Genomic DNA, 14,070 nt, shown 5'->3' with positions numbered 1-14,070 from the left:
AGACTTGAATCCATTAATGTTATCTAGGCTGTCTGATTTCCCATTCCCATATCTACATAAGAACAGAGCAATGCCAACCAACCTTCCATTTATGGACAAATAGGTCATCAAACTCTGTGATGGGATAATGGCTGGTCAAACAAGATTGTCCTGAATGACAATAGATCTTCAGTGGATCATCCTGGCTGAACTGGGGCATCCTGTGTATTCGCAATGAACAAGATTAAGTCTGAATGAGCAAGGTAACTCAGGTTATGGCCATGTCCCTCTGGCTTTGCTGCTAGCAGCCTTTTCCCTCAGTCTGTTTAATTCCAAAATTGTCTGCTATATTTGGATCCCATTTCTGTACCCAAGTTCCTAATATCTCCCGATCATGACAACAGGTTAAAAGCTTTGAATGAACAGCCAAATAAAACAGCAAAATAAAAGTGAAAAATGTAGCCAAACAGAAACAGCAAACCTCATCATTATTTCACATAATTATCTTGACAGATGTCACAAAGAAGTTTTCTACTTGCCTAATCAAGTTACTTGTATTTGGCAGGAATACAAAGAATTTAAAATTATGTTCAACAAATAAATAATAAATCTATCCACTGAGATTAAAATAAATACATGTATGATATAAATCAAAAAAGTTGTAATCAATATACTAAATTTAAATAGAAATGTTCAGCACTCTGACATGAAAATTCTTGATTTAAAAAAGTGTAGCTCAACATTCAAGGGCAGCATGGTAACACAGTGGTTAGTACAGTTGCTTCACAGCTCCAGGATCCCAGGTTCGATTCCCGGCTTCGGTCACTGTCTGTGCGGAGTCTTCACGTTCTCCCCGTGTCTGCGTGGGTTTCCTCCGGGTGCTCCGGTTTCCTTCCACAGTTCAAAGATGTGCAGGTTAGGTGGATTGGCTATGCTAAATTGCCCTTAGTGTCTAAAAAGGTTAGCTGGAGTTAAGGGATAGAGTGGAGGTGTGGGCTCAGGTGGCGTTGCTCTTTCCAAGGGCTAGTGCTGATTCGATGGGCTGAATGGCCTACTTCTGCACTGTGTATTCCATGAAATTTCTAGGAATTCATAGTATTTTCTTGACCCCACAAACATATAAAACTAAAGGCCGCTCTGTATCTAGATATTTAACACTTATCAATGGCATTACCAGTGTTGAATTACATTCTGGGGGTGAGGAGGTTGAACAGGACAACACTGAAAAAGAGCTTAATTGGACCAATAGATAGATACTGTGGCTGCAAGAGGTTGGGCAGACTATCGAAAATGATTTACCTCCGAATTCCTCTAAGTCATTCCACCATCTAAAAGGCAAAAATAAGGAAGTGTAATGAGATACTCTCCACTCGTTTGGACGAGTGCAGCTCCAACAACATTCAAAAGATGGACACCATCCAGGACAAAGCAGCATGCTTGATCGGTGCCTATTCTGCCAATTTAACTTTCCCTCCACCACCAGAGCAGCGAGTACCACTTATAACATGCACAGTTGAATAATGATCAAGGGTTCACTGGCAACACCTCATACATCCGTAACGTCTACGAAGGACAGCACTGCATGCGGCGCATCACCATCACTGGGTACAAATCCTGGAACACTTAGAATCATAGAATTCCTACAGTGCAGACGGAGGCCATTTGGCTCATCGGGTCCCCACCAACCCTCTAAAAGAGCACCTGTCTAGGCCCACTCTCCGCCCCCATCCCCTGTAACCCCACCTAACCTACACATCCTTGGACACTGTAGGGCAATTTAGCATGGCCAATCCACCTACCCTGCATATCTTTGCCTGTGGGAGGGAACCGGAGTACCCAGATGAAACCCACGGAAGAAAGTGAATACTTCACACAGTCATCCAAGGCCAGAATTGAACCCAGGTCCGTGACGCTGTGAGGCAGCAGTGCCACAATGTTGCCCCTGACCTAACAGCACAGAGGAAATACCTTTACCATACGCACTGCTGCAGTTTACCATCACCTTCTTTGGGAAATTAAAGATGAGTAATAAATGCTTGCCTTGCCAGCCATGTCCACGTCCCATGAATGGGGTAATTAAAAAAAATAGAGGGCTAGATTCTCCGTTTCAGCAACTAAGTGTTGACACCAACGGAGCATGTGTGGTCTTTTACGACCAAAAATTTGGCGTGAAACCCTCACCGATTCCAGGACCGGTGAGGGGCTAGCAGCGGCGCCAGGTGAAACTCCCGGCTCCTGCGCCGAACACGGCCGGAGAATGCCGGGTACCTGGCCACGCATGTGCACGGCTGACGACCTGCAGCGGTCGCGCTGTACGTGACGCCGGCCGTGCGTGGAACTGACCCGCCATCCGCAGCCCCACAGGCTACCCCCCGGCCACCCCCACCAGTCCCCCTAGCCCTCGCTGAAGCCTGCTGGCCAGTGGCACAGATCCCTGCTGAGTGTGGTGACGCTGGACACAGTCCGCAGCCACCACGCCGGGTTCCCAACCGTTGAGACCACATGCATCCCGCGCCGTTGGGAACTCGGACCATCGGGGCCGGAGCATTGCGGGAGGGTCGTCCGGTGATGTGCCAACGCCGTTGCAACGGCACTGCGTGATGACGCCATTTCCGAGGGGGCGGAGCATGGCTCACCGGTGTCAAACCGGCGCCAGCCCCGATTTGGGTGTCGGAGTCGATTCTCTGCCCTATCGCCGATTACGATATCGGCGTCGGGCAACTGAAAATACCGCCCATAGTGTTTTGTTCTTTAACCATTCCTCCCAAGTCTAAAGAATGGTTTGTGGTCATTTTACTTCCCTGGCCCAGTGTTTCCAACTGATTTTTTTTCTTTCCATCCTCTTTCACCATTCAATCTCCCTTCCCTTTTACCTTTCTCACCATCCCTTGATCGCCTTCACTGATCTTCCACTATATTTGACCATGATGTGGAGATGCCGGCATTGGACTGGGGTGAGCACAGTAAGAAGTCTTACAACACCAGGTTAAAGTCCAACAGGTTTGTTTCAAACACGAGTTTTCGGAGCTCCTTCCTCAGGTGAATGGAGAGGTATGTTCCAGAAACATTTATATAGACAAAGTCAGAGATGCTGGACAATGCTTGGAATGCGAGCATTTGCAGGTAATCAAATCATTACAGATCCAGGGAGAGGGATAATCACAGGTTAAAGAGGTGTGAATTGTCTCATGCCAGAACAGTTGGTAGGATTTTGCAAGTCCACGCCAGATGGTGGGGGGTGGATGTAATGCGACATGAATCCAAGATCCCGGTTGAGGCCGCACTCATGCGTGCGGAACTTAGCTATAAGTTTTTGCTCGTCAATTCTGCGTTGTCGCGTGTCCTGAAGACCGCCTTGGAGAACGCTTACCCGGAGATCAGGGGCTGAATGCCTTTGACTGCTGAAGTATTCCCCGACTGGAAGGGAACATTCCTGCCTGGTGATTGTCGCACGATGCCCGTTCATTCGTTATCGCAGTGTCTGCATGGTCTCGCCAATGTACCACGCTTCGGGACATCCTTTCCTGCAGCATAAGAGGTAGACTACATTGGTCGAGTCGCACGAGTATGTGCTGCGTACCTGGTGGGTGGTGTTACCACGTGTAATGGTGTCATGAGTTCTGCCCTCTAGTAGGCCAATTGAGGCCCTTAAGAAGGCCCTCATCATACCAGCAGCAGCATTTAACTGGTGGCTGGGGAGGCTCAGGGCAAGCAACCATTCCAGCAGGTTTTCCAGGCAACCGGCACTTAAGTGTTCGATGATCTGGCATGTCTTGCAGAGATTGCCCTGGCAGGGTTGTGTAATGTCGTGGTCGCTGTTCTGAAGGCTGGGTAATTTGCTTCAAACAATGGTTTGTTTGAGGTTGCGTGGTTGTTTGAAGGCCAGTAGTGGAGGTGTGGGGATGACCTTGGCAAGATGTTCATCTTCATTGATTCCCGTATCAGCCTCCCCGGACAGGCGCCGGAATGTGGCGACTAGGGGCTTTTCACAGTAACTTCATTGAAGCCTACTCGTGACAATAAGTGATTTTCATTTCATTTTCATGTGTTGAAGGCTGCAAAGAAGATGTCGTAGTTTCTCCGCCCCAGGAAAGTACTGGACGACGAAGGGTACTCTGTCAGTGGTGTCTCGTGTTTGTCTTCTGAGGAGGTCGGTGTGGCATTCTTAAATGCCTGATATATGGGCAATAAATGCTGGCCCAGTCAGCAACGCCCATATCCCATGAATGAATAAAGAAAAGTAACATAGCACAACGGGATGGATTATGCAGGACACTGTGATTTCCGCACCAAACCCCCCCCGGGAAAGGAAGGAAACCCATGCTGGGGACGAACACTTAAGTGCCGGTTGCCTGGAAAACCTGCTGGAATGGTTGCTTGCCCTGAGCCTCCCCAGCCACCAGTTAAATGCTGCTGCTGGTATGATGAGGCCCTTAGAAGGGCCTTCTTAAGGGCCTCAATTGGCCTACTAGAGGGCAGAACTCATGACAGCTTCCCCACCATTGGTAAAATTACCGTGAGGGTAAGTAGGCAGACTGCCCACTGGATTCAACAAGCCCCATCCCCAACCTTCAGCAGTGGAGGAGTAATCATACCAATAACCAATGTTATCATACTCGTATCTTCATTTTTAAGTTTTCTCCATGAAGGCCTTAGCCTCTATTAAAAATGTGGGCTGAGATTTATATTTTTCCAGAAGTTCTGACTCATTTAGTTGAATAGAAGTTGGATAGTTTGAGCATGTTCACTGTATCTAATTTCTTATAAATTATAAGTACGGTCACCTGGACCGGATGGACTACACCCCAGGGTCCTAAAAGAGATAGCTAAGGAAATTGTGGAGGCATTGGTGATGATCTTTCAGCAATCACTGGAGGCACGAAGGGTCCCAGAGGACTGGAAGGTGGCTAATGTAACACCACTGTTTAAGAAGGGAGGGAGACAGAAGACGGGAAATTATAGGCCGGTTAGTCTGACTTCGGTCATTGGTAAGATTTTAGAGTCTGTTATTAAAGATGAGATTGCGAAGCACTTGGAAGTGCATGGTAAAATAGGACTGAGTCAGCACGGCTTTGTCAAAGGGAGGTCGTGTCTGACAAATCTGTTAGAGTTCTTTGAGGAGGTAACAAGCAAGTTAGACAAAGGAGAATCAGTGGACGTGATTTATTTCGATTTCCAGAAGACCTTTGACAAGGTGCCGCATAGGAGACTGTTAAATAAGTTAAAAACCCATGGTGTTAAGGGTAGGATCCTGGCATGGATAAAGGATTGGCTGACTGGCAGAAGGCAAAGAGTGGGGATAAAGGGGTCTTTTTCAGGATGGCAGCCGGTGACTAGTGGTGTGCCTCAGGGATCTGTGCTGGGACCACAACTTTTTACAATATACATTAATGATCTGGAAGAAGGCACAGAAGGCACTGTTGCTAAGTTTTCAGATGATACAAAGATCTGTAGAGGGACAGGTAGTATTGAGGAAGCAAGGGGGCTGCAGAAGGACTTGGACAAGCTAGGAGAGTGGGCAATGAAGTGGCAAATGAAATACAATGTGGAAAAATGTGAGGTTATGCACTTTGGAAGGAGGAAACTAGGCATAGACTATTTTCTAAATAGGGAAATGCTTCGGAAAGCAGAAGCATAAAGGGACTTGGGAGTTCTTGTTCACGATTCTCTTAAGGTTAATGTGCAGGTTCAGTCGGCAGTTAAGAAGGCAAATGCAATGTCAGCATTCAAGAGGGCTATCATACAAGACCAGGGATGTACTTCTGAGGCTGTATAAGGCCCTGGTCAGACCCCATTTGGAGTATTGTGAGAAGTTTTGGGCCCCTTATCTAAGGAAGGATGTGCTGGACTTGGAAAGGGTCCAGAGGAGATTCACAAGAACGATCCCTGGAATGAAGAACTTGTCGTATGAGGAACGTTTGAGGACTCTGGGTCTGTACTTGTTGGAGTTTAGAAGGATGAGAGGGGATCTTATTGAAACGTACAAAATACTGCGAGGCCTGGATAGAGTGGACGTAGAGAGGATGTTTCCACTTGTAGGAAAAACTAGAACCAGAGGTCACCATCTCAGACTAAAGGGACGATCCTTTAAAACAGAGATGAGGAGGAATGTTTTCAGCCAGAGGGTGGTGAATCTGTGGAACTCTTTGCTGCAGAAGGCTGTGGAGCCAGTTCTCTGAGTGTCTGTAAGGCAGAGATAGATAAGTTCTTGATTAATAAGGGGATCAGGGGTTATGGGGAGAAGGCAGGAGAATGGGGATGAGAAAAATATCAGCCATGATTGAATGGCGGAGCAGACTCAATGGGCCAAGTGGCCTAATTCTGCACGTTTGTCTTATAGTCTTATGATTAGTCAGCTGAATTGCTGGCATGATTATTCTTAGTTTCTACTAGTTTCTACTCAGTTCTCCAGATTAAGATGGTTAAAAAATAAGCAAATTACAGAACCTTAATTCAATTTTATGTTGGATGTTTATTTTGACATTTACTTGTCTCAAATTGTGTTTCTGTATGTTCATGGATGCATAGCTTGCATGGGACAGAGAAAATAACACCTTGTACTCATCAAATTGTAGGTTTGGACTAAAACAATAAATTAAAAGAAAAATACTGCAGATGCTAGAAATCTGAAGATAAAACTGAAAGTTCTGGAAAATACCACCAGGACTGACAGCATCTTGAAGAGTGGGCAGTTAACATTTTCAGTTAAATATAACTTTTGGTTATGACTTGTAGTCCAAAAAAATTCTGAAAGCAGCCAAATCTGAGAAAGATGGAAAGAAAAGCAGAGAAAGACTGCTAAAAATTTGACTTTGCAATTCCAGTGATTATAATGGAATTGTGCCTACCAGGGCCCTGCACCACCAAGCTCATGAGACTATGAAGGCTCCTGATTTGTATGAAAATAGGCATGTTTTAGGTTTTATTCCCCGGCAGACAAATGACAGGGGCTCCCATGCTCTTCTCGTCACCCTACTTCAACCAGCCCCCTAGGAATAAAATCTCTAGATGAAGTTCAAATGCAATATAACTAAATTATTAACCAACTTAGTGACAATGAGTGAATGATCTGTGATTATTACCATAATGGTCTCCTAAAGACTGATCTATTGTGTGCACCATCATTTTACTTCAGGATTTGAGCGTTGCTGGAGAGGGTAGCATTTGTTGACCATCCCGTATTGCCCTTGAGCAATTGGTGGTGTTTTGCCTTCTTGAACCACTGCAGTTCATATGATGGAGGTACACTCAACATAATTTTATGAAGGGTGTTCAAGCCTTTGATCCAACAACAGTGAAGGAATAGCGATATAGTTATAAATCAGAATGGTTTGTGACTTAGAGGTGAACTTGGAGGTGGTAATATTTCCATGTGGCTGTTGCACCTGTAGGCGGTAGGGGTTACGGGACTGCCTTTGTCCTTTTAGATGATATAGCTAGCAGTTTTGGAAGCTGCTGTCAAAGCAGCCTTAGTGAGTTACAGTGCATCTTATGAATGGTAGACACTTGCAACTGTGCACTAGTGATAGAGGTAATGAATGCTTTCGCTGCTGAATGGGGTGCTGATCAAGTGGATGCTTTGTTCTGGATGGTGTTGAGCTTTTTGAGTGCTGGAACTACATTCAACCAGGGAAGTGAAGAATATTTCATCACACTAATGGCTTCTGGCTTTCAGGATTAAATATTAGCTGCAGAATTCCAAACCTATTACCTTTTCTTGCAGCTATGCGATTAGGGCTAGTTTCACTAAATAACTAGTCAACGGTAACACCCAGTACGTTGATTGCAGGGATTCAGCGATGGTAATGTTGTTGAACATCAAAAGGAGATAGATTCTCTCTTCCTTTTCATCCCAGCCCTCTTTGCTTTTTCCAACTTTCCACTTCTGATTTTCATTTATACACCCAGAAACTGCAACTGGTCAGCTGTAGCAATCTCAGCTACACTCCTCTGAGGAAGCAGCATTGTCACTTGATCTGATCCTCGCAGCCACCAGTTCAGATGCTGACACTGCATGAACTTTCAAGGATAGTAGAGAATCAGGATCTGTTTGTGGTGAGTTTCCAAGCACAAGTGGACTGTGGCAAAGCAGGGAAAAAGATAGCTTGTGTATTAGTTCAACCAAGGGCAAGGTCAAACACGCATTCTTCTGTAGAAGACTTAGATGAGGACTTTTGATGGGCCAGTATGTAGGGAAAAGCTAATGAGCACGCAAGTCAAGCTACTTGGTTCAGTGGCAGGCCTGTCGCAGAGCCTCTAGCTACTGTCAAAGGATTTGATAAAGTCTGGTTTCAATGTGGCACAGGACAATGTGCAGAGTATCAAGCCCATCCGTTCTAGCATGCAAGTGGTGGCCAAATCCTTGGTATTATTTGTAGACCAACTTATGATGCAGCATCTGGTGGCCAAAGCCTCAGCTTCCATTGCAGCAGAGGCAAAAGTCATTCAGTCAATCTCTCAGTGCTAATATAAACATAGAACATACAGTGCAGAAGGAGGCCATTTGGCCCATCGAGTCTGCACCGACCCACTTAAGCCCTCACTTCCACCCTATCCCTGTAACCCAATAACCCCTCCTAAGCTTTTTGGTCAGTAAGGGCAATTTATCGTGGCCAATCCCTCTAACCTGCACATCTTTGGACTGTGGGAGGAAACCGGAGCACCCGGAGGAAACCCACGCAGACACGGGGAGAACGTGCAGACTCCGCACAGACAGTGACCAGCGGGGAATCGAACCTGGGACCCTGGTGCTGTGAAGCCACAGTGCTATCCACTTGTGCTACCGTGCTGCCGTGAAAGCTCCGAGGTCATGAGATCCATGCTAGGTACCATGCAGGTTCATTCTTCTGTTATCATGGTTGTGGTTCTCTGTGCTCAAGTGGCATATAGACTCTCACAAACTCTTTTGTTTGATAAATTATTTCAGCAGTTGTTGCAGGATCACTGTAATGGAACATCACAAGATTATAGAGAAGGTGGTGAAACCATAAGAAAGGGAACCAGAGTCTGAATAGGCACTCAAGGGCAGGCCATCAGGAGCAAAGGCACACTCAGATCCCACCTCTCCAGTTCCTCCTCCTTCTCTCTCCATAAAGTGCTTCCTATCTCTAGAACTGCTGCTCAGTTTTCTTTCATATTGCAGATTCAGAGGAACTGCAACCACAGCCCTCAAGTCCTCCCCAGCTTTTGTGATGACAGGTTACCAAATACTCTGTCCTCTCTGCTAGGGTGCAACACTCTTTGACAAATCCAGAAACCCACAACACTTCCAAAAAGACTCCACAGTACTTACACAAACTTTTCAAAACAGCAGTTAGTAATAAAATTACTGTATCAGCAAGTTGGGTGACTGGCTCTTCAAATAGTGCTCATGGAGTGTGCCTCTTCTAGCTGAATGCATATACTTTTGTGAGTGAATGGCACGTGCGTTCAGTTGATTGGCCCAATCCAAATTTCAAAAACATACATCAAATCAGCTACATCAGCTATTAAAAGTAATGATCTGGGTAATTGGTACATTTCTTGTGCACAAACAGATTACACATGCTACTGTGCTCGGTGCCATGAGGGATGTGCAGGAAGTACAGTGCATGCCACTGAGAGGGCCTCTGGTTTCTGTACTGCCAACTCCTGCAGTGCAAAGGAGCAACATTTCTAGCCCATCGTATCATGATCTCCAACTCAGAATAACACCCATTAATTACAACAATTGCCCAGTCACAGCGACCATCTCTCGCTCCTTCTTGATAGTTATTGTTGCTGAGCTCAATTGCTTTGTATTCAGTGATACTGCTGTTTCATCATCATATTGGACTTGCATCCAACAATTATTTTGAAAATCACAGGCGGCGGGGGAGAGGGGGGAGCAAGGAAGGAACCCAGGGAAACATCAGAAGGGGACATAGGAAAAGATCGAGGAGGGGCCAGAGGGCACCCTCCCCGACAAAGACATAGGAGCAATAGTAACAAATGCAAAACTGAAGAGAGCCTACAGTATCTCGACGGAAGAAAGGGCCCAAGGTGGAGCCCGAATAACAAAAAGGGGGAGGAGGGGGGAGGGGCAAGACCGATGAAAGGAGAACTTGTAAATTGTATATACGATCCGTCTTGCGCACCTGTTGTATAGTGTACAGATGTAAAAATTCAATTAAAACATTTTAAATTAAAAAAAGATAAGTACTTGAAATGCCATAGCATACAAGGCTACAGACCAAGTGCTGGAAAATGGGATTAGAATAGATAGGTATTTGATGGCTGGCACAGGCACAATGGGCCAAAGGGCTGTAAAACATTATGGGCTGGATTCTCCACTGTTGGGATTCTGCGTTTCATCGGCAGCCCGGGAATTTCCCGACGGCGTGGGGCTGCCCACAATGGGAACCTCCATTGGCCGGCTGGTGAGATGGAGAATCCCAGAGGGCCGCTGCACCAGGTCGGAGAATCCCGCCCTATGAGTCTGTAACATCACTATTCCTGTCTCCAGTTTTAAGCCTGATCCTGTTTAATAAAAGGCATGTTTCTTTAATGGTGAGATAATTTAGTTCTTTAAGATATTTACAAACACTCTACAACTGTTTTTTTTCACCAAAATAAGTATCTATATTTACCTCATGAAGTGGGAAGGCTGAGTCAAATGTCTTGCTTTCTAGTAATTGACGAAGACCCCCTGTATTTAAGAAAATTAACATATTTATGTCCAAACAATGCAAAAGGAAACTGCTCCATAATGGTGCAATGATGAACCTTCAGTCCATATCATTATACCTTGAAAGACTTCAGTACTCAACGTACAGATTAGTATTTTATCATTGAAAAGCCAGCAGGAGGGCAATAACCTACTTTGGACACAAGGAGTTGGATAAATCAACAAATTATGTACTGGATTTTAAGTTTGTTGGTTGAAAGTGTTATGAAAGACAGGACGATATGAGGTACCACAATTTGGAAGTATACCAAAATAATACCTAAAGAAGACTGTATTTTTAAATCTTAAAACCAAGGACTGGATTTTTCCAGCTCTCGAAAATGAGCTGGGAGAGCAGGCAATATGGCAGGAAAGATGCCAGGAGGGAGTCTGATGACTTTCAACCACCATGTACTTTTTCCACAGACAGGAACCTCAGCAGCATGGCCACCAATTGAGCCATGTAATGGTGCAATATGTGATCATTCTTCACCACCATGGTGAGCACGTTGCCTGCATGGGGAGGATCGTCCACTTCTGGGGTAGTGCACCAGGTATTCCTGGAGACCTCACAGTGAGTTCCTGCGGGAACCTTCCTTGATTGGTGTTCCATTACTCACCAGGTGTGAGTGCCACTGTGCCCAAGGTGCCACGGTTAGAACAACCCCTGTCGGACTCCTCCTCCAAAGAATTGAACCTAATGCATATAATGCATATATAACAGCATATTTACAACTTGGCGGAATCCTCCTTCTTCTTCGGTGATCACTCGCTAACGAATATGATTGACCAGCTAAGAAACTCCATGTCACTGGTCATGGGTTCTGTAGATCCTTGCATGGCTGATGAGCCCAATCTTAGAGCTGCTTCTCCGACCACACACTTGGCAGGTGTTTCCGGGAGGTGGGATTCGTCCTTGGACTCAAATCGCTGGTATTCCTTTCACGGGCTCCCATTTCCCAACTCTTGCCATCAAATGTTCTCAAAGAATTGTGTCCTTTGTCATGGGCCAGGGTTTAGAGAACCCCAAAGTGTATCATGGAGTTCACCTGACCCACAACTTTTAATAGATTGTGGTATGGGAAGCACACGGCCCACTCTGCAGGTGTGGTACAGCAGAAATGGGAAAGTATTTTTTAAAGCAAAACAATGTTTATTCTATGAACTCAAGTTAACCTTTTTACAACATACAGTGAACATCCCAGCAACCATCAATTCAAATACAACCCCCAAAGAATACAACACTAAGTAATTCTTACTTTCCTTTTAACATTCATAAGACTTTAAAACACCTTTTAACAGAAAGACATTAGGCTTAACTTCACTACTGAGAACAGTTACCACGTTGAAATCAGCAAACGGACACTCATAAGCTTACAGAGATTCACAGATCCTGCTGTGATTGCAGCTTCTTCAAAACTAAAATGAAACCAAACCCACTCTGCAGCAAAAAGCCGAAAGCGAAAGTAAAAAACTGAGAGACAGCCCAGCTCCACCCACTCTCTGACATCACTGCAGTAATAAACACCCATTTCTTAAAGGTACTCTCACTACAGAAATTTATATACACACCCATTTATAAACACCCATTTCTTAAAGGTACTCTCACATGACACCTTTCAATCGGGAGGTTCCTCCAAGTTGGTCTTATCTGAGCAAGGGTCTCCCATACATCGACGTCTATGCTGTATTTCTTGAGATAAGCCTTCAAAGTGTTTTTGAAGTGCTTCCTTTGTCCTCCTCTTGTTCGGGAGCCTTCCTTGAGCTGGACGAAGATGATTTGCTTTGGCAGTCGGGATTCTGCCATCCTAAGCACTTGACCGGCCGACAAAGTTGATTTTGGATGACCATGGCTTCAATGCTGGTGCTCTTGGCTCCTTTATGATAGTATGCCTGTCTTTCCAGCTGATGTGAAGTTTCTGAGCCATGGAGGAGTGTTGAGTGGGCAACTGCTTTGTACACAAAGATCTCGGTATCAGCATGGTCATCGAAGACTCTCATCCCTCTCATTCTTAGGTGTCCAAATGCGGTGATCGTGGATTGGATACAACCTTTAATCTCCACACCGAAGTTAGCCTTCGAGAGTTTCTCCATTTTGACCTCGATGAAGGTAGAGACTGGATATTGCCCTGGTGCGTGTTGGTAAAAGACTTGGGTCTTCTTGAGGGTGAGGCTGAAACTGATTCTTCAGTATTCTTCCGTGAAGGTGTCAAGCACGACTTGGAGATTCTCTTCTGAGTGATGGCTTGTAATCCGCATTCTGAAGTTTCAAGAGCAATGTCAGTGTAGTGTTCTTCTTGGATTTCAACCGGTTGAAAAGTTTTCCGTCCATCATGTAGACGATGTCCACTACACAGGGAAATTTGTTCCTGATGAGGTGAATGATGGTGGCGATGAAGGTAAAAAAGAATGGGAGCATAACACATCCCTGCTTGACTCCAGTCCTAACCACAAAGGTTTCCGTCTTATTTCCATCGCTGAGGACTGTTACCGACATCTTGTCGCGGAATAGTCGGAGGATTTTGATTAATTACTCTGGACAGCCAGTCTTTGACAGGATCTTCCAAAGCATTTCCCAACTGACTAAGTCAAAATCCTTGGTCAGATCGATGAAGGCCATGTAGAGTGGTTGATGTTGCTCCCGGATTTTTCTCTTGAAGTTGTCGCATGGTGAACATTAGGTCTATTGTTCCACAGTTTGGTTATAAGCCACACTGGCGTTCCAGGAGGTTTTCTTCAGCGTCTGAAAGAAAATAGCTCATAAGGATTCGGGTGATGATCTTCCTGGTGATGGAGAGTAGGTAGATTCATCGGTAGTTCTCACAGTCCGCTTTGTCTCCTTGGTGGCAATTATGTGGCATCCCTGAGGTTGGCAGGGATTTCTTCTCTGTCCCACATTTTCAGGAACAGCTGATGGAAATGACGGTGATTTCTTCTCCTCCATGTTTGAAAATCTCAGCTGGATTCCCAACAACTGCTGCGGCTTATCCATTCTCCACGTGTTTAATGGTGGCTTCAACTTCATCCATGCTTGGTGGAAATCCAAGATTATCTTTGATGCAGAATTGGGGGATTTCCTCAAACATAACTTCATCTGTGATTGCATCCTGGTCTAGTGCTTTGAAGGATTCTCTCCATCGGAGGTTAATATTTTTTGTCAAAAAAGGTCTGTCCTTATTCTGCATCAATTTGAGGTCTATGGTGTTGGATCCATATATTTGCCTTGGTGAGTAGACACAAACACCCCCCCCAACTCCCCCCCCCCCCCCCCCCCCCCCCCCCCCCCCCCCCCCCCCCCCCCCCCCAAGACCTCTTAACCTCCCACCACAGGACTGTCTAACCCCCCAACCCTTCCTCCTCCCCCATTCAATCTCTCCCCCAACACCTCCTTCACACTCCCCCCCTTG

At 45.5% G+C, this 14,070-nt stretch overlaps 1 protein-coding gene across 1 annotated transcript in view; it reads right to left on the bottom strand.

The window, feature by feature from the left end:
• Nucleotides 1-14,070, bottom strand: part of LOC119971676 (anoctamin-9-like) — a 411,929-nt gene that overhangs the window by 300,638 nt on the left and 97,221 nt on the right. The window contains exon 6 of the mRNA XM_038807554.1: nucleotides 10,587-10,645. Within this exon, the coding sequence (XP_038663482.1) occupies nucleotides 10,587-10,645 (59 nt within the window). The remainder of the gene's footprint in view (nucleotides 1-10,586; nucleotides 10,646-14,070) is intronic.

This window comes from Scyliorhinus canicula, chromosome 9 (assembly GCF_902713615.1).
Source record: "Scyliorhinus canicula chromosome 9, sScyCan1.1, whole genome shotgun sequence".
Lineage (NCBI taxonomy): Eukaryota > Metazoa > Chordata > Chondrichthyes > Carcharhiniformes > Scyliorhinidae > Scyliorhinus > Scyliorhinus canicula.
Note: the sequence above shows the minus strand (reverse complement) of the source record. Positions and strands in the feature narration are given on the sequence as shown.